Raw genomic sequence first — 26,926 nt, 5'->3', positions numbered from 1 at the left:
ACCTTTGTTTACTTATAAAGAACCTTTCCTTAAGAGGAGTCCCTGGGGATTTGACTTTAATTGTATCACTTTTACCAATAACATGGAGGGGGACCTAAGGCCATCCAAATGGAGCCAATTTGTCTTCCTGGAAGCTGAGCTAAAAGCCTATCTCATGACTGAGCAGTCTTTAAGCTAATGCAGGTGGGATTTACATTTTTCAGGAATGGACGAACGAGGTCTTCAGTTTGGCAACAAACCTGCTGGCCCAAAACATGTCCAGGGACGCCTTTCTGGAAAAAGCGTAAGTCCCTCTAATTTTATTGCTAAGGGTGTTGCTACTTCTGAGTCCAGTTCCTTTCCCCTTTGTGAGCCTTTTGTTTAGGTGACCCCAGCTTCTCACATTAACAAACATAAATTTTCCTCCTGTTAGAGAATGGATACCCTCACTGTTCGGAATTGGAAGACTTCCAAGAAAGATCGCTCTTATTTTCCTCCAGGCTGCGCATTGTGTTAGGCCTGAGCTGAGCCTTAATATCAATGCCTTTGACATACCATGAGAAGATACGTTCAAATCCAGGCAGCTGTGTTCACAACTAGAAATGGTGAATTTCAGAGAGTCTCTTCTGCTGCCTTTACCTGCCTGTGTCTTCTTAGTTACGAATCTGAGGAAGACAATGAGCACCATACATGCTTCTTGTTTCTCAGGTCAGATCTCTGATGAAGGCCTCAGTAATTTTCTGCCTACTTAAATCAGTAGACTGCTGTCCATCACAGATGAGCAAGAAAAGAGCAGAGAAAGGATACAGAGGGAAAACAGAAAGGAAAGGGAGAGGGAAAGTAATGCAAAATAAATTAGCAAATCATTTTGGAATTGAAACCACTTTTCTAAAAAAAAAAATCATCTGCTCAAATAAACCACATGAGCAGCAAGGAAAGTTGGTTGTTGTTCCTTTTGGAAGCCATGGTCATCAAGGAGGTTGGAAAGCCTTTACATCAAAACAATGAGCATTCCAGACCTCATAGCTTGGCCACACTTTTTTTGCTTTTCTACCAATTCCTTTTTCCTTTTAGCTCCAGCACTTCATTTAAAATGCTTCTTTGAGGGACCATTTCTCCTGAATGAGTTACCTTCAGAACCCTTCCTTCTCCTTCCATCCTTGCTTTTCCTTTCTTTTTGCCCTGTCTCTGATTCAAGCACCCTTCATCCAACAGACATTTCCAACGTGTCCATTCTTCCAGGCAAAGTGAACGGAAGGAAACAAAGAGAAGTAGGACATAAACATTTCAGCCCTGAATATACTTAGAAATGGGATAAACGGGTCTCAGGGTGTATACAGTATTCCACATTTGCATACCCATCAGCAGGGAGGGAGAGCTCTGTTGTCCCATCTTCCTACCTGTGTTTCCATAAGTAGTTCAAGAGATCAATATAGTTGGTAGATTACATCCAATAATGAGAATGAACACTCTAAAATATAAAGCTGATATAAAATATAAATGCCCCAAGATATAAAGCTGAGTGGAAAGAAAGAAAGCCAAATACAAAGGAATATGATTGTTGTTTTTGAAAGGTGATAAATAGGTCAAAATTATCTATGATTCTTCACATCAGGAAAACAGTTCCTTTGATGGAGGGGGGGGTCTGAGAGGGAATTCAGAGTTGCTGTTAAGGTGACTCTTGTCTAGTTCTTGTTTGGGGTACCAATTTGTAGATTCAGACAGTTTGCAAAAATTCAGCAACTGCCCATTCACATACTTTTTTTATTCTGTGTGTTGTATTTTGCGATAAAACTCTGCTTAAAAAGTGAAACCCTTGCCTTTCTGCTCCTTCAACAGATACACAAAACTAAAACTACAAGTCACTCCAGAAGGGCGTATCCCTCTCAAAAAGTAAGTTTCACGAGCATGTCCCATGATTCATTTGCTTTTTCTCAGAGATTTGAGTGTGTGCCATGCTCTGTTTGGCATCTCCACCCTCTGAAGTGGAAACGTGTGGGAATTCTATTCTTCTGCAGTCATGTCTCACATCAGAGCAGCTGGCCCTCTCAACACATTTCCTGTGGTATCATTTTCAAGAAATACCAAGGCAGAAAGTGGGTGGGGAGAGTAGGAAGGGAACCTCATTGCTAAACCCAGAAACCACTTGAGATTCACATCTATTTTAGGAGTACAAACTGAGGACCTTCAGTGCTCTTGTCCTCATGGCTTGGGCCTTCAGGCAGGGTTTGCTAGCCTGATGCTCCTAGGAGCCAGACAGGAAATCTAAGAGGCAACAGCAGGGGCAGAAGCAAGAACGAAACTAAGGAGCAAAACCAGTCCAAGGGAGATATCAGCTCACCTCCACCATGCACATGTTAAAACTAGTGAGTTTGGGACATAGGATTTTCTAATGTTTCAATAAGACATAGATCAATTCAAACCATTGTATTAAATTATCCAGAACGTAAGTTCTGTTTTATTTTTATTTAAAAAAAATTAGTAACCAAAGAAAGTATATGTGAAGACAATGTTAACTCAAAATATTTAAGCTGTGGTCTTAAAAGCTCCACGTGAGTTTCTGTGAATTAAAAAAAAGTTAAATTATCAGTAATAAAACACTTTTGGGGGTACCTTAGGGCAAAGTTGTGAAGGTTTCTTAGTTCAATGTTTAGCATGAGATGTCCCTTAATGCCAAAGTTTTTAATTGAATAATACTGATAGTCTCAACGTATTGATATTCCATTGGACACTAATGTTTAAAAATCATACACACTAGTTTTAGAGAACACAGATGCAGACATATGACAAAAAAGGCATGTACTCATACTTATCAACTAGGTTTGATACAGTGTAGTATCTTAAGTTGGCGTCTTCTGTAAGTGTGCTGGAGTGTTGCCTTCTAACCAGCTCTCCCCTGTGTGTTTTCACTTCACAGCATATATCGCTTATTTTCTGCCGACCGGAAGCGAGTTGAAACTGCATTAGAAGCGTGTAGTCTTCCGTCTTCAAGGGTGAGTATGTTGCTTAAGAAGGACCCCACTGCACAATAGCTTTTAATAAGTCACACTAAACACACAGGGGTCCATTGTCCCAGCAGTACCCGACATAATATTCTGCCACTGAGAAACCCCAAATATTTGTTAACATCTGCAGTGTACAAGATAACTGTTAGATTCTTTCATTCGCATAACCCCAATAATTCAATCTAAAATGCCCCTTTCTTTCCATAGACTTAAATCAATAATTGGGGCTGAGGTGTGTCTCAGGGCACATGGTTAAGATGTAATAGGCCTCAGTTTGATTCCTAGCACTGGGGCTGTGTGAAGAGAGGAAGAAAGAGAGAGAGAGAAGGTAGGGGGAGCAGAGACGGAAGGAGGATGTGAAGAAGGGAACAAGGAAAGGAGAGAGGAAGGAAGTCAGAAATGCCAAAAGTTCACTATTATCAAGAAAACCATTTGTTAAGACAATTCACATCTATCATTAACAAAAAGCCTTTTCTTTATATCGCTTGTGATTTTTAGCCAAAGACAGTGTAAAGCTTTTATGGTTAGAAAGAGAAATACTAAATTTACTTTCTACTTTTAAATTTTCTAGTTTTAGGATGTGGAAGTTGCATACACAATTAGTATGGCCATGCATATGCACAAATAAGTAGAAAGCCCATGGTCTGCAGAGCTCTAGTCAAAGGCGTCACTGGGATTGGTGCTGAAGCAATGCATTTTGGAGATCTCCCATTTTCCTCTTAGGTGGGCAAGTAGGGAATCCACCTTCCTGCCTCACTCCATATATATTAAACACCTAGAATAGATCACTTGCCTTTATTTCAACACATTTCTTCACAACTGGATTGAAAGGATTTGTTCCCATCGCATCGGACAGAACAGAGTCCATTGCATAAACTTCATTTTTTTCATGCTATATGCAGAACTCTCTTTTCTCTCTCAAATTATTTTTATCCCAGTATCTAAGCAACAAGTAAGCACTTGCCTGAGGACAACACCAACTTTATAGAAAGGCTCTGAGCCCCTGGAAACACACTACATATGTTCAAGTTGCATTAATGCAATTGTGAATCCTCTTGAATTATTCAAGAGGAAAAGGTTCTGAGAGCCATTTATAACATTTATCAGCTGATGCTTGTGAATGTTTTTCAAAAAATAAAAGTTTAATAAATCTTTGATAAGGCCACAGGAAAAAATTCTCTAATGACACTTTTCCTTTGGTGTTATTTAAGACTAGCAATACATCATACTGGACACAGCTGGGCAAAGTGCTGTTTCTGTTTCTTTCTGTCATTCTGTCATTTTGTCTGTCTGTCTGTCTGTCTGCCTGTCTGTCTGTCTGTCTGTCTCTCTCTCTCTCTCTCTCTTTCTTCTCTCTCTCTTTCTCTATCACTCCCCTTCTATCCTTCCTTTGCTTCTTTCCTTCTCACCCTTCCTTCTTTTCTTCCTTTTTTCCTCTCTTCCTTCCTTTTTTATTGGCATTTCTAGGAATTGAACCTAAAGCCATTATATATGCTAGATAAGCCTTCTGCCACTGAGTTGAATCCCCAGCCCTTTCTTTTCATTTTAATAAGAAAAATGAAGTGCTTGAATGTGCTTGCTTTTGTGCTTCTGTTCGTTGTTGGCATGGAAAAGCTTTAACAATGAAAGCCCTGTCACGGATTCAATAACTGTTCCTGGAGCCCTGACTACCTGCCTAGAGACACTGAGCATGCGGTAGTGCATCAAATGAAGTCCAGGGTATCAAGAACTTCATAGTCTTCCAAGGAAATCAAGCAGTAAATACATCATCAACTGCCTTTTTAAGTTAGGAGGAGCACTATTAAATAATGAAATACTGACACTGAGAATCATTCCAGAAAAAAGTCAGTACACAAGACTCCAAGGCAGAGAATTTACTGGATGGGAGCAACTGAGAAAAGACCATTATATTTAATTATAAAGGAAAGGTATGAGATGGGATTACTAAGATGTGCAGAGAGGGTTGGATTTTTAATCACTTCTTATTTTATCTTTTCTGGAATCATATTGTGTAAAATGCACTGATATAAAATTTTAACTTACACACCTAGCTAAAGGAAAGAAGGAATAGAAAATGAAGCTGACAAGAAATCAAATCCATCCATTCATGCTCAGTAAATTACATTTTTCTAAACAACTGAATTCTGATGATATAGTCAATAAACATAAATTGAATCTTGGGAATCTACTATATCTATTATAGGTTCAGACTTTCAATTCAGTATCAACCAGAGACACATTAGAAAGAAAATGAAATTGAAATAACAAGAATTAAGTTTAAATTAGAAAGAAAACTGTCTTTAGAAAATTAAGTATAATGATTTTTGAAAATGAACTGAAGATGTTTTTAAAATATAATAAGCCTTTATTATAGTTTAGAAAGATCATTATTCACAGTAAAGAATAATTTATCAGAGGTCTTGGTAGAATTAGAAAACTTTTTTAATTCCAAAATCCAAAGACAGTTTTAGAGTCAGAAAATAAATGTTTTTGTGAACAGACAATAGTATATCAACATTATATTTTAAGTCCTTTGATAATTTCATCTCTACAAAATGGCAGAAATAGTCATGAATTAGCTGAAAGTTTCCAGAAGAATTAAGAAGAGGTATTCCACAGATAATGGTAATGGATTCTGTATAAATAGTAATCTGTGTTATAGCCAGCCATCATTCAAACTACAGTTTTATTGTGTTCTGTAAATAGATACTTTACCAGAAACACAGTGGATATCCTGTTGAAATTTTTTGAACATTATCTTTGTGCACATTGTTGGAGATAATTAATACACTTGAATTTGTACCCTGGCTGACATGATCCATTGCAATAACACATTCCTGAAGAGGATATTCCTTTGGAGATTACAGTGACTCACCTCAAGTCACCCTAACTGTTAAAAAGTAGTACTATGCCTAAAAAGAGAGATAAAGCAATTACTGTCCTTCTATTAATATCTGAACATATTTTCCAGGGAGACCTTTGAAAGTCTTTCCAAATTCAGAAAAGTATGACTCTACCCACAAGCTTTCTGAGACCTGAAAATAACTTATTTGTACTAAATTCCCCGGACTGAAGGCTTATTAACTTAAAAAGAACTCAGTGACAGTTGGAATTGTACACTTGCAATAGCATGGCCTTGTGTGGTTATATTTGAATGAACTAGATAAGAAGGAAATGCATATATTTGTTTTAAATACCAAAATTTCCTACAATTTGTCTGTGCTCACATATAATACAGAGGGGAACTATTTTGGATTTAAAGCTATTATACATCTTACTAATGAATAATGTGAATAAAATTTACTAAGCAACTTCTCTAAATAGCCACAGTTTGTTGTTCTTTTTCTATGCTTTACATCCATCAGTCAGAAAAGATCAGTTTTGTGCTGTGATTCTTGAAAATTACAAGTATCAAATTTCTGTTTTAAAGCCAGCTTGAGAATGACACATTAGAAGTGAGGTATTTGTAATTATTTCCTAGACTATTGCTAATTCAACTTTGATTTGTAGTTTTAGAGTATAAAATATTGAAAATTAGTTAATCTTTTTGTTTAATTTACTGGGGAATAATCCCTTGGCTTATCAAGAAATAAGATCTATATGTAGACTTTATTCATTAGAGTCATCTTTAATAAATGAATAGCTATAAATCACAGTTGTGAATGCTAAATACCTGCTCATAATAGAATTATTGCTTTAAGTCTAGAAATATATAAAGGGGAAAGTTCAAACCATCTTCCTAAAATTAAAAGTGGTTTATGGTAGGAGTTGTAGAACAGAGCAACGCAGCTTCTACATGTCACAAATCATTCTCATATAGTGTATTTATTCATGTAATAAATGCAAATCATATACTTATTAAATGTTATACATTGGAAATGCAGCATTTAAGGAGTGACACATAGTGCACCTTGCATACATCTGTACGTTAGCAAGAAATAGAATGATTCTCCACATAGGAGTGGACAATATCCTTAAGTAGGTGTTGAAATATGAGACTGGCAAGGTGTGATGTGAGAACAGGTTCAAGATAAAACCCAGTCAGGGAGAACGGAAGGCTATCTAACCTAACAAGTGAAGGAAGAAACAAGAGGGCAATTAAGAAGAGGAAGACCATTATTGATATCCTCAGATAAAATCAATTTATGTGTGTGCTGGGAGAGATAAAAGGGGCTAGGAATGACCTAGACTTAGTAGAGAAAATGAGAGAGAGAACACACTTGGGATTCATAAGATTCAATCAAGTTGGGAACACTTGAGTTGGCCAGCGGTACCACTGAGTGTTTTTCTGCAATTGATTTTAAATCATCCTTTCTCTGTGTCTCATATCCAAAGAGTGGAGAGTAGATAGTCTTTTCTGCTGTCTACAAAACTAATTTTAAAAGTGTGTGTGTGTGTGTGTGTGTATGAGAGAGAGAGAGAGAGAGAGAGAGAGAGAGAGAGAGAGAGAGAAAGGGGGAGAGAGTGTGAGGAGAAAGGGGTTTTATTCTGTTTATAAATAAAATGGAACTTTCAAAACCTATTTACAGATTGTATTTGTACCCATTTGTGTCAAAACATCAGTAAAACAATCCTTGAGAATTTCCTAGTGTTCTTGGATTTGACTCATTGTGCTCATGATTTGCAAACAGCCCAAGTCTTTTGTTCATTACTATATGTTAATTATACATAAGAGTTTTGTTGTGCTATTCCCACTCACGTATATAAGATACTTCAGTTAAATTCACCCCCTCCATTGTCCACTTTTGTCTCCCCTCCTGCCTTTAACAAATCTGTAGTAGGTTTCACATGTGGACAAATCCAAGTGGCCTGACTCTAGTAGTATTAAGCATCTAAGTAAAATGACTTAATGTGTTGCTTGGTTTTCTAAAAATTCTCATTTGCAAAATGAGAATAGATTCAATAAAATGTAAACAGATTTAGTAAAGGAATTATTACTTCACTCATTCATTCCCCCAAATGGGTCTCTCCTTTTGCCTGCCAAGTGCTGAGCTAAATTTTCTGATCTATTATCAAGCAATGTCCAATTTCAGACAAAATTTCAGTGACTTTTAGAAATGTCTATAAAAGTACACCTCATAACCTATGAATATTTTCAAATGAAGGATGTTTTCCTGGTTTTAGTGGCTTATAAGTAAACATATCCTAGAAACACATATCTAAAATAGGAAAGCTCTGTGCAATACGTCTTTCCTGCTAACAAAAACTTGAATAAGTGCTTCCGGTTTCCATGGCAGCCCAACCAAACAGAAAAGCTAAGCCAGAAAAATGGCCTTTTATATTAATGATTTGCTTCCTAAACAATAGGACCAGGAGCAATGAGTGACAAATAATCACATGCGCTATTCTACTTAGGAAAACTGCTTTACAACTTACAATGTAAAACAGATGGAATATGGTCTGAAAAAAATGACACAAAATTGGAATGTATGTTTTCCTTTAGACAATGCCTAGTTCTAAGGTCATCACTTTTCAAAACAATGGCTTATTAAAAAAAACTGATTTCGCAAAGCACACTAAACTTGTGGCTCACTCATGTGATTCTAGCTACTTGAAAGACTGAGAATGGTAGGATTGCAATTCCAGGACAGCCTGGAGAGAAAATTCTATAAGACTTTGCCTTCACAGGTGAAAACTAAATGTGCTGGTACATGCCTGTGATCTCAGCAATAACCGGAAACCTAACGTAGGCAGATCATAGCTCACACAATTTCCTGGCCAAGAAGTGAGACCCTAACTTTAAAAACTAGAGTGAAAAACAGTGCTGGAGGAATTGCTCAGCAGTATCACACCAACCTAACAAGCTTGAATCCTTGAGTTTAAGCCCTAATAATGTCAAAAAAAATCCAAATTATAACAACATGCATATACTTCATGCCACTGTACACTTAAAAATGGCTAAAATACTAATAATGGCTAAAATACTAGTTTAGGTATATGTTATCTTTAAAAAGCAAAAGGGATGACATTGTCCAAAAGGAAATGTACTCTTCAGCTGACTTACATAACTGTAACCCTTTGGTTAATAAAGATTTTTTAAAATAACAAAAATGAATAAAAAATTTAAAAAGCCAAAGAAGTGCACTAGGAAAAAAGAAATCTGAAAGAAAAGCATTTCTGCCATCCAGATCCTGTCTTTCTGGGTCTAATTTATTTTAGTAAATGTTCTTAGGAATTTCCTTCACATCCCTTACCAAGAGAATACTTTTAAACTTAAAACTAAAAAGCAACAGAAAATAAAGGTTTGGATACCATCAAGTCAATGTCCAAATAAATATTACAGTTGGCTTCAAAAATCTATTCTATGTTTACCCTGACCTCCTAGAGGAACCAGGAATGAGGGAGAAGAACAGAGGGAGGGGAGGAGGGAAAGAAGAAGGAAGAGAAGATAGAAAGAAACAGGCAGAAAAAAAAAAACTGGGATAGAAGAAGGTAGGGAAAGAAATAGACCATTGGAAGCTGGGCACTGGTGGCTCACGCCTCAATCCTAGCTACTGAGGAGGCTGAGATCTGAGGTTCACGGTTCAAAGCCAGCCCGGGCAGAACTCTTTCCCAATTAACCACTAGGAAACCAATAGTGGCGCTGTGGTTCAATGATGGAGCACTTGCCTTGAGCTGAAGATCACAGGGATGGCTCCCAAGCCCAGAGTTCAAGCCCCAAGACCGACAAAAAAAAAAGAGAAAAAAAGAAATAGACCATTTGCTTACCTCATTGTTTTTTATTTCCCAGAACGATTCAATACCTCAAGAGGACTTCACTCCAGATGTATACAGAGTTTTCCTGAACAATCTTTGCCCCCGACCTGAAATTGATAACATCTTTTCTGAATTGTAAGATGATTCATTTTATCTGCTTTCTTTCACAACTTTCATTAACACTTGGGATAGCTAGGGCTGAATTTGAGCAGATGAGAGGAAACTGGGCAGATGTCGTACAATGTATCTGAAAATCTAGGCATCTGGGAGATTTGTTGGGCATAGTCACACACTCCTGGCCCTGGGGTGCAACCTCTGCATTAATGGACTGGTGCTTTCTGTGATCTATCACTGGGTATTATTGTTTATGTATGCCCAGAGGGCTCTATGTGTTTAAAGATCACAAAGTTGTACAGAAAGTTGTCTTGGCAAAGAGACAGCAGGCTCTGATTGTCAAAAGATTGTCTGGGAACTGCTCTGAAGCATTAGTGAGATGAGAACTTTGTCTTACTAAGAATCTTGCCAGCACAAAAGGCAAGTTATTTTATTTAATATTAGAAATCATAGGATTGGGTCCATTTCTGGTACATACCCATAATGGTCACTGCTCAGGAGGTAGAGATTGGGAGGATCGTGATTCAAGGCAAGCCTGGGCTAAAAATGTAATTCCTCACCCCAACCAATAGCGATATGCATTCCTGTAACGCCAGCTGTATGGAAGATTAAAGTCAGGAGTGTCATCATCTGAGAGGATGACCCTGGGCAGAAAGCATTTCGAAAAATGCACTTTACAGCTTTGGTGGGGGGGGGTGGGAAGGATTGGGTGGGGGAAGGTTGGGGAGTATGGGAAGGGATGGGAAGGGGAAACAAAGAGGAAGCAACAATGCTTGATAAGAAATGCACTTGTTATCTTGCCCATGTAATTGTAACTCCTCTGTACAGTACTTTCACAATAAAAAAATATTTAAAAATACAGCAAAAAAGAGTTGGGGGTATAGGTAAATTTGTAGAATGCCTGCCTCACCTGCCTGAGGTACTGAGTTTAGAGCCTAGAAACAATGAAAGACAGACAGACAAAAGAAACTGTACATGTGCACAGATGGACAGTACTTTTTTAAGCCTAGAAATATATTGAACAAAAAACATTTGTGAATTGAACCAAGCCATTTGTGAGAAAGTAACACTTTGCCTAAATTGATGTACTTATATCTACCCAACAATAGAAAAGCAATCCAAAATTAATAAAAAAAAAAAAAAGAGAGAAAGACAAGGAACTACTGAAAGTAACTTTGTACTTTGTGTCATTTTGTTCTGTCATGTTCACTGCCATGAAATAGTTACTTCACATCTGCAATATTTATACTCTTCTACTGGTCCTTGAAGTTTCGAAGTTACACTCTTGTAAAACTACAAATGTAATGAAGAGAGTTTACATTATTAAAGTAAATGAATAATAAATGCCTTTTCAAATGATTAATTATGAGATAGTATGTTGATGACTAAATCATAATTTTAGTGTTATTATAATAAAAATTCAATCCAGACCACTGTGTTCAAAGTTCATCTTCAATACCTACCATACAGTGTTTATCAATTGTAGATCTTTTTCTGGTATTTGATTTGTCAGAAAAAGGGCATTGGGTTTTTATGATGGTGATTACCAAAGATAGTGTGTGGCCCTAGGGATCCAGAAAGTATGGTGTAGTAGTACCATGTTTTAGGGAAAAGTAGGAATTTCAATATAATATATACTCTCCCAAGTATGGCCAGATTTTGTTTCCCTGTAATAAGATACATAAATAGACTTGGTGAGCCCATTGCTGAGAGCTCACACCTGTAATCCAAGCTACTTAGAAGGCTGAGATATGAGGATTATGGTTTGAAGTCAATCTGGACGGAAAACCCATCAGATTCTTATTTCCAATTAACACCAAAAAGCCAAGAAGTAGAGCTGTGGTTCAAGTGGTAGAGCACTAGCCTTGAGCAAAAAAAAAAAAAAAAAAAAAAAAAAGAAGAAGAAAAGCAAAAGAAAAGAGAAAACAAGAAAGAAAAGAAAAGAGAAAACAAGAAAGAAAAGAAAAAGAAAAGAAAAACCTCAGACAGTACCCAGGCACTGAGTTCAAACCCTCATACTAATATGCACACAAAAATTAAAATTAATTAATAAGTAAATACTAAAAAGACTTGGTGAAAAAACATTACCGTTTCTTGATTTTTCTTTTTAATTGTTTTAGTGGTGCCAAAAGCAAACCATACCTTACTGTTGACCAGATGATGGATTTTATCAACCTTAAGCAGCGAGATCCCCGGCTAAATGAAATACTCTACCCACCTCTGAAACAAGAGCAAGTCCAAGTATTGATTGAAAAGTATGAACCTAATGATAGTCTCGCCAAAAAAGGTCAGTATGCTCGTTCCACACTGCAGAGAAGGCCTGATTCCCTTCTCAGGGGAGGCAGATTGGGGTGTGTATCTCCGTGTAGGAGTTAGGGCTGTCAACGTTCGCTTGGATCACTTTTCCTCTGTCCTCTGCCTGTTTGCCTGATGAACTGAAATCACTGGGGACTCAAGCCAAAGCAGATTTTATTCACTTTAATGAGCGACTTGTTTTTGGCTGTTATGTGTATGTATACCTATGACAAGGTTTTTAAGGTTTATGGGCTTTTAACTTTTTATTGTAAAGGTGCTCTATAAAGGGGTTACAGTTACATAAATCAGGTCATGAGTACAATTCTTTGTCTTATTTTTTGAATGCATTTTTTCAAATTTATGTATAATTTTTCTCATACAGGAGATGCAGTAACTTAAAATTTTCTCTTTTGGGTCTCTTTCTAGGAAGTTTTGCAGAGTAACGCTCAGTTATACTTTTTCTAAGTCTCTGAAGTTGAAGAGAATATTCAGTCTACTAGACTTTCCTTCTTCAACGTACACTCTCAATAAATAGTTCCATTTGAGGAAATATTATGAAATTTGGTCTTATATATAATATATATGTAGAGAAAGGGTGGGATTGAGTATTAACACAAAAATAATCAAGCATAAAAATTGACACTAGACAGTTCAAAGTTGTTTATTGACACTATATTAAAACTTTTATTTTTATTTTTTTGGTAGTACTGGAGCATAAATCAGAGTCATGCTTGCTAGGCAGGTGCTTTACTGCATGAATCATGCCCTGACTTCTTTATTTTTTGAGTGAGGTTTGTGTATTTTTTCAGGTAGGCCTGAACTGCCTAAACTGTGATCCTCCTATTTTGGCTTTCCCTCTGACTGGGATATGAGGTATATCTCATTACACCCAGTTAACTTAATGAGATGAGGTCTTAATAAGTTTTTTCATGGACTGAAATCAAACTTTGGTCTTCCTGATCTATATATTACAAAGATATAGGCTTTTAGGCATAAGCCACAACACATGGCCTATATTTTCTTGTCTAGAGAAATGTCACCAAAATAAGATTATGAGAGTTAATTTCTGAGTTTTAATCATATGTAATACCATTGTTCCCAAACAAGATCTTTAGCATTTTCTCAGCTATTACAATTAAGTCTCATTTGAGTTGAAATATCTTCAAAATTGCTGTTATTACTAATATAGTTGAAATGATCATGATGTTGTCATGATGTTCCATAAGAAAATAAACTAAATACATTTAACCAATTTTACAAAAGAAATAAATTGTATCTTAAGCCAGGCACCAGTGGCTCACACCTGTAATCCTAGCTACTCAGAGGGCTAAGATGTGAGGATTGTGGTTCAAAGCCAGCTTGGGCAAGAAAATCCATGAGACTCTTATCTCCAATTAACCATCAGATCACCAGAAGTGACACTGTGGCTCAAAGTGGTAGAGTACTAACCTTGAACAAAAGAGCTCAGAGACAGTGCCCAGGCCCCAAGTTCAAGCCCCACAACCATCACCACCACCACCAACAACAACAAAAAATTGTGTGTTAATATATGGGCAGTTTTTTTACAGAATCACAAATAATTCAATCAAACTTATAATTACAAGTGAGAATAGTTGTCATAAAAGTAAATTTAAAAATCTTTTGACCCTGTCTTTATTCTAGAATTGGTCTTCTAAGATGAAAATCAATATATGTATTACATATCATATAAAATCTTCTTGTTTTCTCCATGTGATGAATTTTATTTTATTTATTTATTTTGTTGGTTATGGGTTTTGAACTCAGGGCCTAAGCACTGTCCTTGAGCTTTTGTGCCCAAGGCTAGTGCTCTAATGCTAGTGGTCTATCACTTTGAGCCACAGCTCCACTTCTAGTTTTCTGGTGGTTAATTGCTGATAAGGGAAGGGATGGTAGGGGAAAAACAAAGGAGGGGGTAACAATGCTAGATAGGAAATGTACTCATTACCTTATTCATTAACTGTAACCCCTCTGTACAGTATCTTTACAATAAATAAAACAATAAAAAATAAATATACTCATAACCTTACTCATGTAGCTAACTCCTCTGCACAGCATTTTTACTAAAAAAGAAAGAGTGTCATGGACTTTCCTGCACAGTCTGCTTTGAACCATGATCCTGAGATCTCAGCCTCACGAATAGCTAGGATTACAGGCATGAACCACTGGTGCCTGGCTTATGAATGTAATTTTTATAGGTGATTTTTTTTAGTTTCTAATTTATTTTCTTGATCAATGCCTTTTCTTTCTTACTATTATTGTTCTTACCATTTCTGTGGAGGAGAAATTGGTCAAAAGAAGAAAACTAAGCCAGCACCCGTGGCTGGCTCTCACCTCTTATCCTAACCCCTCAGCAGGCTCAGATCTCAGGATTGCGGTTCAAAGCCATCCTAGGCCAAAAAATCCCTGTGAGACTCTTATCTCCAATTAACCATTCAAAAAGTGAAAGTGACACTGTGGCTCAGGTGGTAGAGTGCTAGCCTTGAGCACAAAGAGGCTCTAGGCCCTGAGTTCAAACGCCACAACTGCCAGGAAAAAAGAAAAAGAAGCAAATGGCCTAACAGTGTGTCTTAGAATTGCCAGACCTGCCCACCAAGCCTAATTAGATATGCTACCTAGTCTTCCCAATGTTACTTTAATTTCTTCCTGTCATCACTTTATCTTCTTAACAATAACTTCGTGGGAGAAGCTTTTGCCTCCCTTCATACCACACTGCTTCTGGCCCAGGCTGGTGCCAGATACCTCCATCCATCAACCCCTGATGTCTCAAGGGAGTGGAAGGTACAAAGGAAAAACTATGATGGATTATTGTGAAAATGCTGTGATGCTGGAGAAAACAATTTCAACTCTGATGGAAATTAATATAAGGACTCTTAGCACTTGCAAGATGATTTAGTGCCACGTTGTCATATTTGAAGAATTCCATAAGCACAACAGGAACACAAAATTCACATACATTTTTAAAATTCTCTTTTTTTCCCCATGAATTTCCTGCAGTACCCACTTAATCAGTATTGTTCAGCAGTGACACACACCATTGTTTCTACTCAGGATTTCAAAGCTGAGGTTGGCATTGTTGCTCACACTGTCTTGGTGCTTAACCTCTCTATGCCTGCCTATCTAGATGTATTTTCTGATATCAGAAAATAGATTTTAAAATAGAGGGTTTTTTTTTTTTTTTTCTGGGGAGGGCTGGTGGGAAGAAAAAACTGGGAGAAAGCAAGGGAAGAGGTAACACTGTGCAGAAAGAAATGTGCTCATAGGCAGGGCGCTGGTGGCTCATGCCTGTAATCCTAGCTACTCAGGAGGCTGAGATCTGAGGATCGCGGTTCAAAGCCAGCCCGGGCAGGAGAGACCGTGAGACTCCTATCTCCAATAAACCACCAGAAAACTGGAAGTGGCGCTGTAGCTCAAGTGGTAGAGCGCTCGCCTTGAGCTGAAGAGCTGAGGGACAGAGCCCAGGCCCAGAGTTCAAGCCCCACAACCGACAAAAAAAAAAAAAAGAAATGTGCTCATTACCTGACTTATGTAACTGTAACCCCCCTGTATATCACCTTTACAATAATTTACAAAAGAAAAAAAGCAGAGTTATCAGTAAACTTAATACATCAAGCTGCCTTTTGTTAATGCTTTGTTTTTATACACATTTCAGATAACTTTTTAAATTAAATAAAACATTTTCAGTATGCCAAGAGCTTAAATATTAATGCTAACCCTAGGCTAACAGAGTACATGTACAACACACAAAAATGAGAAAGGAAATCCCAGAAAAGATGATGGCCTTTGGTGCTTTGTTGGTGCTGTATTTAGTATGTAGACCACGTGTCCACCCTGGAATTTCTATTTGAGGAGATGTGTACATTAGAGTTATAAATGACCCAATGATTTCTGTGCATTGTAAGCCATATATTCATATATTTGAGTTCCACAAAGAGGGTGTTTGAGTCTTGTTACAGAAGATTCTATTCTCAAGGGAATTTGGCTTATTTTTACATCATTAAATCATCCATTTAAAAATGCTGCAGCCTCCTGGTCAGCCAAGATTTCTTTCTTGCCAAGTTGTTTGTACCAAATATGTACTAAATATGCCAAGTTGTTTGTACCTAAATATGCTTGACACAGGAACACACAATGACCCCTGACTCTTCCAAACAAAAAGATCACAAATGTCGTATTCTCTGAGAGACTAATGTCTCTTGAAGAGTTATTTTATGAATCTCCTAAATTCATCAGGAAAAAATGACAGGGCAAAAAATTTAGATATATTGATGCTTTTATTAGCATCTGATGGACACTGATGTCTCATGCCTGTCATACTAGCTACTCAGGAGGCTAAGATTTAAGAATCATGGTTCAGAGTTAGCTTAGGCAGGAAAGCCCATGAGACAATCATCTCTACTGAACTACAAATAAATAAATAAAAGTAATAAAATCTAGAAGTGGAGCTCTGTCTCAAGTGGCAGAGTGGTAACCTTGAGAAAAAAAAAATAAAACAAAACAAACAAAAAAACACACCAGAGACAGCACCTATGGCCCTAAGTTCAAGCCTCAGGATTGGCACTAAAAAGCAACAACAACAGCAAAAGAAAACTGACCTCAAAAACTTCCCTAGCATGTCTGTGAATAAAACCAAATTTACTTAAAACAAAATTTTGCTTAAATCACCATCCATCAACTGAATTTGTTCTTGCTTTCATTTGCCAGGAAAGAGCAGGTGTACATGAGTATTTATTAAATCATTGAATTAATGTAGCAGATTAGAATAATAGCAGGTGTTTCATGCTCCATTTCTTTGTTATTGTGGTCCTTCCTCTTACATTTTTATAAGGTGTATTGTGTTGAAATGCTCCTTAGAAAAAAAAGAAAAGGGAAGCTATATAATACCCTTTATAAAGTCTTTGGTTAGTAATTCAAATGAGACAAAATTTGGCTTTAAGCAAAATAGTAGAAGTTCAGCTTTACCAAACATTTTTCCTTCCAAACAGACCTATGCTAACAATAATTCTATCACTAAAAATAACTTTATTGTGGTTATGTACAAAGGGGTTACAGTTACATAAGTCAGGTAATAAGTACATTTCCTTTTTGTTTCTTTTTTTTTATTGTGAAAATACTGTACAGAGGGGTTACAATTACATGGGCAAGGTAATGAGTACATTTCTTAGCAAGCATTGTTACCTCCTCCTTTGTTTCCCTTTTGTATCCCTTCCTATCCCTTCCCACCCCCACTTGCCAAAGTTGTAAAGTTCGTATTTCAACATAACGACTTGTACATCTCATTGTTGCAATGGGTCCACCTGTATCCCAATTTAAATGATTTGTTTTTTTCCCTTCCACTCCACAAATTATACCAACACCAAATACAATGAATTGGTCATGGGCTTGAACTCTGGGCCTGAGCTCTTCAGATCAAGGGGAGCACTCTACCACTTGAGCCATAATGCCACTTCTGGTTTTTTGGTGGTTAATTGGAGATAAGAGTCTCATGGCCTTTCCTGCCTGGTCTGACTTTGAACTGTGATCCTCAGATCCTCCTGAGTAGCTAGGATTAGAGGTGTGAGCAACTGGGGCCTGGCAGTACATTTCCTTTTGAACAGTGTCACCCCCTCCCCCATTCTCTCAGTCTTCTCCACAGCCCCCTCCTGCCCCAAGTATTGTAGCATTAGGAAGCAGGAGGAGGAAGATAAAGCTTTGAGTCTTGGAAACTTTGCAATCTGTAGTGTTAGACAGGACTCCTTTATTTGAAAAAGATAGAAATGTAACATAACCCGAAGTACGGAAAAGTACCACCAGCAAAATCTGAAATGTGATTAGCCATAGTCATGACCGGACTTGAAGGACATCGTCAAGACAAACTCGCATGAGTTCCTACATATACGAAATCTAAAAATGAACTCATCGAGCTTACCAGAGGTAGGAGGAGGCAGAAGAGATGAGAAAGATTCTGCTGAAAGGGCACGTAATTTCAGTTTGCTGGGAGGAGTCAGCTTTGCTGATGAATTGCCAGGAATTATAATTATAATATGTCATAATTCAAAATAAGTAGGGAAAGATGGAGGAGAGGAGCTGAGCATAGAAAGAAAAATGGAGTGGAACTGGGACTCAGAGCTCATTCCTTCCAATACATTACACAAAAATTGTCTTAGTTATTAATATTCATAAAGTCCTGATTAGTGGCTTCAAATCATGGTATTTCCTCTCTGCCAAGGACATAGCCATTAAACCGATCTTTCACATCCCAGAAGAGGCAGCTAAAGAGGGAAATAACATCCACTCCTGATTCCCACACAAGGTTCTCCACCAGCACTGGTTTAGAAAAGAAATGTGGTACTGACTTGGAAGTTAGAAATTGAGGTCTGTAGCTACATTTCTCAAATGTGTTTCCTTGTTTTACATTTGCTTCTTCTAAGAAAGTCTTGTGGGACAGATTAGGATGTCAAGGAAAACCTTCCACAGCACTCTTCTGGTTAAGTAATCAGGAGCCTGGAAAGCAGCCCTTCTCCAGAACCATGCCACACTGGGTTGGCATTTTACCCTCAACCCCAGGAGATGCAGGATGCACAGTTGAAGGGGAAAAAAAAGAAAAAAAATACACTCATCTAGAGGAAATATTGACCGGCTGAAAGATTAGTCTCACAATTAAAGTGGCAGCCATTTAAACAGGTTTGTATAGATCACTTGCTTAGCAATCGAGAAATGAAAGAACTGAAGTGAATGAACAGTCAACTCGAATGAGATGGATCTTCTTCCCCAAAGACAAAGACAGATGGAAACTAGGTGTCATCACCGATTCTCTGCATGCTTTGATTTACTGTGCCAAAAACAGCTGAAAGCCACGGTAGTATTCTATTGATTAAGATCCCATTTAAATTCCATTTATTGATTTTGTAGCTTATAAGGAAGGTCACAGAAGAATGGCATTATCATCCCTCAGTGTCTACAAGCTCCTCTTAACTCCATGTTTCTTGTGTTCCTGGATTTCTCTAAAGTCTGAGAGTAGCCATTATGGATCCATTATTCCTTGGTTGGCCTGATAACCTCCAGTACTTTCTCTCCTCTTATTGATTTTCTTCATTCTCAGGAGTCAGGGACTGGGCCTTAAGAGGAAGCAAAGTTCTGACCCAAGAATCTTTTCCTTTTCTTTGAGTGATCTCAATATCTGCAAAGCCACTTCACTCTACCCACAAAATCATAGTTGAAATGCCTTTGTTCAGAAAAATAACCAGAGAGGAAAAATATAAATAGTTAAAAGCCAAGTCAAATGCCATTGCCCAAGGGATAAGGAAGGGCGTTGGTAGGTTTAGCCAACTCATAGTCTGCTAGACATTGTTCAAGCTTCTTCCATTCTTCAAACGAGACCTTCCCGGAGCATCTTGCCATTTCTGATGTGAGCAATTGGCACAAAGCAGAGCATGGCTCTAACCCCCTCCATGGACCTCCTAGCAGAACATGGCTTTTACAATGGGTGACTACTGCACATTTAGACTTCACAGTAGGGGGTCCGGTTGGATGCTGGCTCTATCAACAGGAACAGCTAAGCATGATGCCCTGTGCTGAGAGAAGCCACCCTACTTGAGGCCACAGGCAATTGATTGCCCAACCCAGTAGTACCTAGAGTCTTGGTAATAGTAAGAGGGGAAAAATGTTAAATACAGAAAGGCAATCACCCATGATTAGCCAGGAGCTGGTGGCTCATGCCTGTATTCCTAGCTACTCAGGAGGCTGAAGTCTGAGGTTTGAAGTTCAAAGCCAGCCAGAGCGGAAAAATCCATGAGACTCTTATCTGCAGAAAGTCACAATTCTCCTACTTCAGCCTCCCAAGTAACTGGGATTATAGGAGTGAACCACCCTCCTTGCACTCAATAGACATTTTTTAGAGCCTTCTTGTCTGCATCAGTCCTTAAGCTAAACAATGGAAGATGCCATCCTTCATCTCCCAGGCTCAATGTATTAAAAACTGCCTGTGCAGTCTGTTCAGGGATAAGAAGGAACCAAAGGCTATTCTGAACAGAAAAGTAGTATTTGGTACTGTGCTTCATGAATGGAGCACAGAAGAAGTTCTGATGACATACAGATTAGAGTCAGGTGGCATTTAAGGAACCAAAAAATAGCACTTTCTAAGGAGCTTACACTAAGCATGAACGAACACATTTTTAGCCTTTGTGCTAGAAACTGGAAGAAATGTAATTTAAATGGGGGGGGGGGTTGATATCCTGGTCCTTACCCTTAGAAAGTCAATGCCCATTTTCACCAAAGACGATGACATTCTGATTAAGAATCTGTATCATTTTTGTCTTCTTTGCATTATGGTTAGGAACTATGGCAGAGAGTCTGTTCTCCTAAAACAATATAGCAGTGCCAAAACAAAATGCTGTGGAACTGTTTCCTCCCCTATGAGAATCGCTGACTCTAAAGGATGAATCAGTACTTATGCAGTTCTAGTGTCCAAATACAGCACTAAAGCTTTATTGAAGAAAGAAGTTCTCATGAAGATTCTGCCTTTACCTCTCCATGTCAGTTTAAATTGAACCTTGTTTGAGTCAAAGTTTATTTCTCTGTCAGGTCTAATAACAAAGCATTCTTTGGCCTACCAAACAGAACAAAGAGGAGTAAATAAATTCACAGATGTGAGAATATTTTGCAAAAAGCAAAGTGTTAGACCAAAGTTACGTGTTTTTTTTATTGTGAAGTTACGTGTTTTTATTAAGCACTTTCACACAAACCACATCAACAAGTACAATTTATACTGTACAAGGAAAGCTGTGATGAGGGCAAGGGGCTAGTCTGCATAGCCTTTGGAGAAGAACCCAGAGCCAAGAATGAACATAACACATCATACTCAAATCCTGTGTCTATCCAGTTACGATCATAGCAGAATTTTTTGCAGTCTACATAAAATAAACATCCTTTTCAATTTAAGATGAAATGATGTATGAAAATTTGTATGGGACACCCTGACTCCAGTATTAAAAAATACTGATCAGAAAATAAAAAACAAAGAAATTAACCAGCAAAACTGGTTCCTACTAGACCAAACGCAGTCCCTTGGCATATGCAATGGGAAATGTGGTACCCACACAACCATAATTGAAAGGGGAATACTTAGTAGATGATTGCTGAAAGCAGGCAACGGATACTGGTGAGCCATGAGATATTGGTGCCATCTGCAGTTACTCAGCTGTTAACAAGAACCCACACAACTCATCAGAGTCGCCAGGAATAAACACAAGCCAAGAAAGAGCTTCTCATTGTCATGCTTGGCAGTGATTGAAGGAGGTCCAAAGCCACTGAGCCAGTGGTGTTCTTGTGTTTTCTCGTATTATTACCAGAAGAGTGAGAACTGAAGGATGATGAATGGATTCTCAACCACCTAATCGCTGTGACATCCCCGCTTAAGAATACCACATCTTGCCTAATTGGCACCTGGCACAATAAAACGAAACTGGTGCCATGCTAGCTGGCAGACATTGTCCCGTTTGCCCATTTCAACTGCGTGATGATTCTGTGTGGATTTATGGCCCATCTGTTTTCCAAAGGAAGAGTTCTCCTTGTATCAGGCTCTGGAGATATTTGCATTTGTTTGTCTAATTTTTTCAAGCTAACCTGCTAGGTTTTGAGTTTTTTTTTTTTTTTTTTTTTTTTTGTAAATCTATGTCACTTCTTCTGTTTAACATTTCCTTGTCCTTAGATGGGTGTAACAAGTTCTCAATTGTATTTCATTTTGTTCCTTCTATAAGATGAAACCCATGGGTTGTGGAAGAAAAATGCTGGTGGATATCTTTAAATTACATACAGAGATTAGAATGCAAATTAAGTCTGGAAAAGAATTTTGGACCTTGATAGACAAATTCAAATCAAAGAGCTAATCCTCACGCCTCTGCCAGATGGGTCATTTGTCTGCCAGAGCTCAGCTTCTTTTCACAAAGATTAAAGTAGCACATTTTCGGGAGATAAGTAACTCATGGGGAAAAAAAATCTCTCCCTTGGTCACATTCAGGGCTATTTTTAGGACTAATGCACAGTGGCCAGATTGAAACCAACTGTCAATGAAGCAGAACCCTTCCCTCTCTATCACCAGCAGCCTTTATCCAGGCCAGTGCTGAGAGTTATGTAGAGAAACAGGATCCGTTGCACTCAGCACCATCTGTCTTTCCATTGTCCCCACATGCTCTCGTGGTCCAGCTTCCATACTAGGTCCGCTTGTGCCCATCACAATATACTTAATTGAAAAGGGCAATTGAAGTGGACACTGGTGGCTCATGCCTACCTTCCTAGCTACTCAGGAGTCTGGAAGACCACAATTTGAAGACAGCCTGGGCAAAAAAAGCCTATGAGACTCCATTTCCAACAATAATCAGCAAAAAGGTAGGGCTGGAGACATGGCTCCAGTGCCAGACTAGCAAGTACAAGGTCCCAAGTTTAAATACTAGTATGACAGAAAGAGAGAGAAAGCTAACATTTTCTTCTCTCTCTTTCTCCTAGACTCTCTATGCTATCCCATCAGCCAAGGTAGCTTCAATTATTACTATTACTTTTTTTTAACCTTATCTTAGGACCAGATGATGTATGCTGCCTTGTACAGCGTCACTTACACCATGGTGGTTAACCATAGAGAACATAAAAGTCTCACCTCATGAGCTCAAAACCTAATACCTGTTTTGATTTATGTGACCTGAGCAAGGTAGTTCCTACAGGTTTCTTATGTATGGAATCAGTATCAAAGTAGTTCCTAGTTCCAGAGTTATGCGGAGACTGAAATGAGTGAATTTTGTATTTAGTAAGCAATGTACTGGAAATTGATATAATTGATGAGCCTACTCAAACATACTCTCTCTCTCTCTCTCTCTCTCTCTCTCTCTCTCTCTCTGTCTCCCCCTTTTTCTTCCTTTCCAATCTTGCATGCACTTACATGTTGTTTTCCTGCTTTTTAAAATACAGAACACTTTGTGATTTTGCCTGCCATCTTTGTACAGAGGTTATGCTAATCCTCCCAATTTTAGTATCTGTGCTCCTGAAACAAGCATATATTGTTTCCTTTAAGTCCAAATCCATTACTGAAAAAGTCTTGTGTGTAAACATAGCCAACCGCATTTTCTTTCTTTAAAACCATATACTTTTTTAGTGGAACTCCACTGCTGCTGCCTCACATCTGATTTTAGGACTAGCTTAGGAGCAGCTTCATGATGCCATGTTAGGGGCATCTCCTAGGTAACCATCCCAGTAAAGAATAGAGCATACTGAACAGAAGAGAATCTGACTGGGGACTGCATATGAAATCTGCTTAGGGATTCGATTTTTGGTTTTCTTTTCCTTGAGTTTGGGAGCTGATATAAAATATAATGAGAGAATGGAGTTTGGGACTCAACAGTGGGTTCAGAAATTTAAGCATTAATGTGAAGCATCACTTGTATTTCCTGGCCTTTGGGGTTTTCATTTGTTTAGTTGTTTACAGGGCTGGGGACTTGCATTTGCTAGGCAAGCACTCTGATCATTGAGCCACACCCCAGTTTTCTTTGGTTTTGGTTTGCTTTTCCCACACCTTTGCCTAGACTGGCCTCAAAGGCCAGTATCAAGTAACTGAGATTCTAGGAATGCATCATGAAACCCTGTGAACATGGCCTTTCGTATATGGGTTGTTAGGTAGAAAAACGATGAGCTGTGGCTTCATTTCGATTGTATTTTTACTTAGAAATTATAATAGAAAATTCTTCTAGACCTAACCCAAAGAGGAGGAATAAATATTGATGAATAACAACTTCCTACATGCAATGAAATGAAGAACATGCACATTTTATTTTTATTGGTACTCAGAGTCCCATAGGTAGGTGCTTTACTCCTTAAACCATGCTTCAAGCCCTTTTGCTGTTTTTCCTCCTGAGGCAGAATCTTCTGTTTTGCTTAGATGGGCCTAGATAGTGATCCTCTTATCTGCTCTTCCTGTCTTAGCTAGGATAATAAGTATGAACCCATCATGCCCAGATTTCCCTGTTGAGATGGGGAATATTACATCAGTGGTTTTATATATAAAACTTTTCTGGGCTTTCCCTCTACCTAGACTCCAAAAACAAGAAAGGTCTGCTCTAAGAGTGCCCTCAGAAGCAACCAGAAAAAGGACTTTTCAGATCTCTCATTGAAACCTCTTTCCTCTATCCCTCTCTTCCCTGAGTCAAGGGTACAAGACTTCATTGCTGCCTGTTTCAGAGAGAAAAAATCAGAGAGACAGCTTTAGGAAGATAAGAGAGAAATGTTAACTTTTTAAAAAGATATAACTATTACAGGATTGTGCATACATTTTATTTCAATGCCTTATAACAGTTTTAGAAGTCTCTTTAAATTTTTTTTGTTTTTGTTTTTGTTTGTTTGTTGGTCAGGGGCTTGAACTCTGGGCCTGGGTGCTGAACCTCAGCTCTTCAGCTCAAGGTTAGGGCTCTGCCACTTGAGCCACAGCACCACTTCCTGTTTTCTGAGTGGAGATAAGAGTCTCATGGACTTTCGAGCCCCGGCTGGCTTTGAACCGTGATCCCCAGATCTCAGCCTGCTAAGTAGCTAAGATTACAGGCATGAGCCACTGGCGCCCGGCATTCACAATAGATCCATCTCAGGGCCACTCTGAAGGGAAGTACCTCAGTCACTAACACTCAAGTCACTGAAGGCCAAATCAATTCCATTATCACTCCTATAGAAACTCAGGTAGTTGGCAGTTCTTTTCATACTTTACCATATGCTTCTGTTCCACTGAGGACTTCAAGCAATGTCCCACCTGCTAAATACTTGAGAGTTCAAGCTGCCTTTGTGACTCTGGTTACATTCTACCTGAGACAAGCTGACTAACACATTAATTGTCCACATAGTGCCATCTGTAGTGAGATATTAATATTGCATGCTCTTCACAAAATCTTACTTCTTAAGATTAATCAGCAGAAACAACAATGGTCTATCTTAAAAGAAAAAGCATGGAAGTTCAGGCTATAGTCCATGGGTTGAATGTATTTCATGAAGCTAAATTCTTGAGTCTTCAGCAAAAGTGCATTAAAAGGTATCTTAGAGGGATGATCTAGGACAAGGGGGATAAAGAACGTTAATTCAAACAACCAGATATATGTTTCTACTGATAACAGATCTGAAGAACTGAGAATCACCATGAGTTACGCCAGAAAACCTTTGGAAGTCTCAACAACTGATGGCTCTATTTCTCTGGAAATGGGTTTAGAGTTTAAGGAATACGAAAGAGGCTTGGCAGCTGTTGAAGGAATTGTCAGAGCTCTACCTGAGGGCACAAGTATTTAATTCTCTGCAGACAGAGAAACCAAAGTAATAAAGGCAGGGCTGCTATTTTGAAAGCAAGGAGATCATGGCATATGACATGAGGATAGTCCCAGTCTTTTCCTACATTTGGCTCTAGAATGGATGATAGCAGACAGAGTTTTACTCTCCTGGCAAAACAGTAGATAGAATTTCTCTAGGGATTCTGATTAGTCCAAGAAGAGGTATCTAAAAATATCAGCATTAAGGGTTACTCCAAAAGAGTTAAAGATAGTTCCCACTTAACTAGTCTGATGCTTTTTAAAGCCACCAAATGCGGTTTTTAAAAAATCCAATCAGCTTTCACTCAGCCAATTTAAAACAGATAATTAAATTACTAGACAGATGAGGAAAACTTGCTTGAAAAAGTGGAAATAAGCAAGAAAAAATCACTTTGCAGAAAAAAATGACTGTACTGACAATTCTTTACATACATTATTAATATCATTAAGGGAAAACATTAATTGCATCAGTGAGAAAAGAATAGAATACTATATTTTTTAAAAGGAATATTAGAGAAAATAAATTGGGGCTTAAGAATTAAAAAAAAAAAACAGTAAAAACAAATCCCTGAATAACTCAAGCAAAACAGAACAGAGGAAATCATTATAGAAATGATTGATGAAAATGTTTCCAAGATTGGTTAACCAGTCCAGAAAAGTTCTATACCATTCTTTGTTCTCTTCTCCAGACTTTCTCTTCATTTCTAATTTCCCTTTAAGGCCCATGGGATGGCCCTGGGTTTAGAAGATACTTCAGAGTAGCCCCTACCCAGCAAGTATTCAAGATCCTTTGCATGCACTTGTAAACATGAATCCCTGAAGCTGCATGTCACTGATCTTTTAAAGCATCTTTGTGTTCTGTGAAAGTAGCTCAGTAGCAAAGAACTTGCCTAGCTTGCTCAAGGTCCTGGATTTGACCCTTAACATTATTAATCAATCAATCAATCAATCAATTAACCTCTCTGGAAGGTATTGTTCTGTCAAACAGAGCTTTGACTTTCTATTTTCCTGTTATTTTTAGAAGAGTATCAGCTGAGTCCCACTCATCAGCCCAAAGAATTCTGGACAGGGTCAGATGGAGGGAAGGTTTGGTGGATAGCCAGAACATTTGTGCAAAAGTTATATGACATTTGAGAGTTTCTCTGCAGCAAAAGTATAGCAAAAAAGAAAAAAATAAGTGACAAGATACCTAAATGGCCTGTCGGGACCATCATTTTAGTCAAGGCTCTTCTAGTCTTATGCTCTTTCAAGATTGCTCTGTAATTAAATCAGCTCTGTTCCCATTTCACAGCACCTACCACCTTCTTCATTGAACACCAGAATTTCTTTCAAATAGTCTCATAGATCAACAAGGATTTTTTTCCATTCTTTAAAAAATATAAATTTTCCTACTTGATTGTGAGTTAAATATTATACATGTTTATTAAGATCTTTAGATGTCATTATCCGAGTGACAGGTCCAGTTGAAAGTATACCAGTCTTTCTGAAGAAAATATGTAAGCCATTGTATTTTCA

General features: G+C 38.0%; 1 protein-coding gene across 2 annotated transcripts in view; it reads left to right on the top strand.

Annotated features, from left to right (window-relative positions):
* Positions 1-26,926, top strand: part of Plcb1 (phospholipase C beta 1) — a 631,005-nt gene that overhangs the window by 432,908 nt on the left and 171,171 nt on the right. For both annotated transcript variants that reach the window (XM_042694512.1, XM_042694513.1), the window contains exons 5-9: positions 204-283; positions 1,819-1,872; positions 2,897-2,972; positions 9,715-9,815; positions 11,915-12,081. In XM_042694512.1, coding sequence (XP_042550446.1) covers positions 204-283; positions 1,819-1,872; positions 2,897-2,972; positions 9,715-9,815; positions 11,915-12,081 — 478 coding nt within the window. The remainder of the gene's footprint in view (positions 1-203; positions 284-1,818; positions 1,873-2,896; positions 2,973-9,714; positions 9,816-11,914; positions 12,082-26,926) is intronic.

Source organism: Dipodomys spectabilis, unplaced genomic scaffold, assembly GCF_019054845.1.
Source record: "Dipodomys spectabilis isolate Male_0828 unplaced genomic scaffold, ASM1905484v1 ptg000175l, whole genome shotgun sequence".
NCBI classification, from domain to species: Eukaryota; Metazoa; Chordata; class Mammalia; order Rodentia; family Heteromyidae; genus Dipodomys; species Dipodomys spectabilis.
The sequence above is the reverse complement of the archived record's forward strand: the minus strand, read 5'-3'. Positions and strand labels throughout refer to the sequence as shown.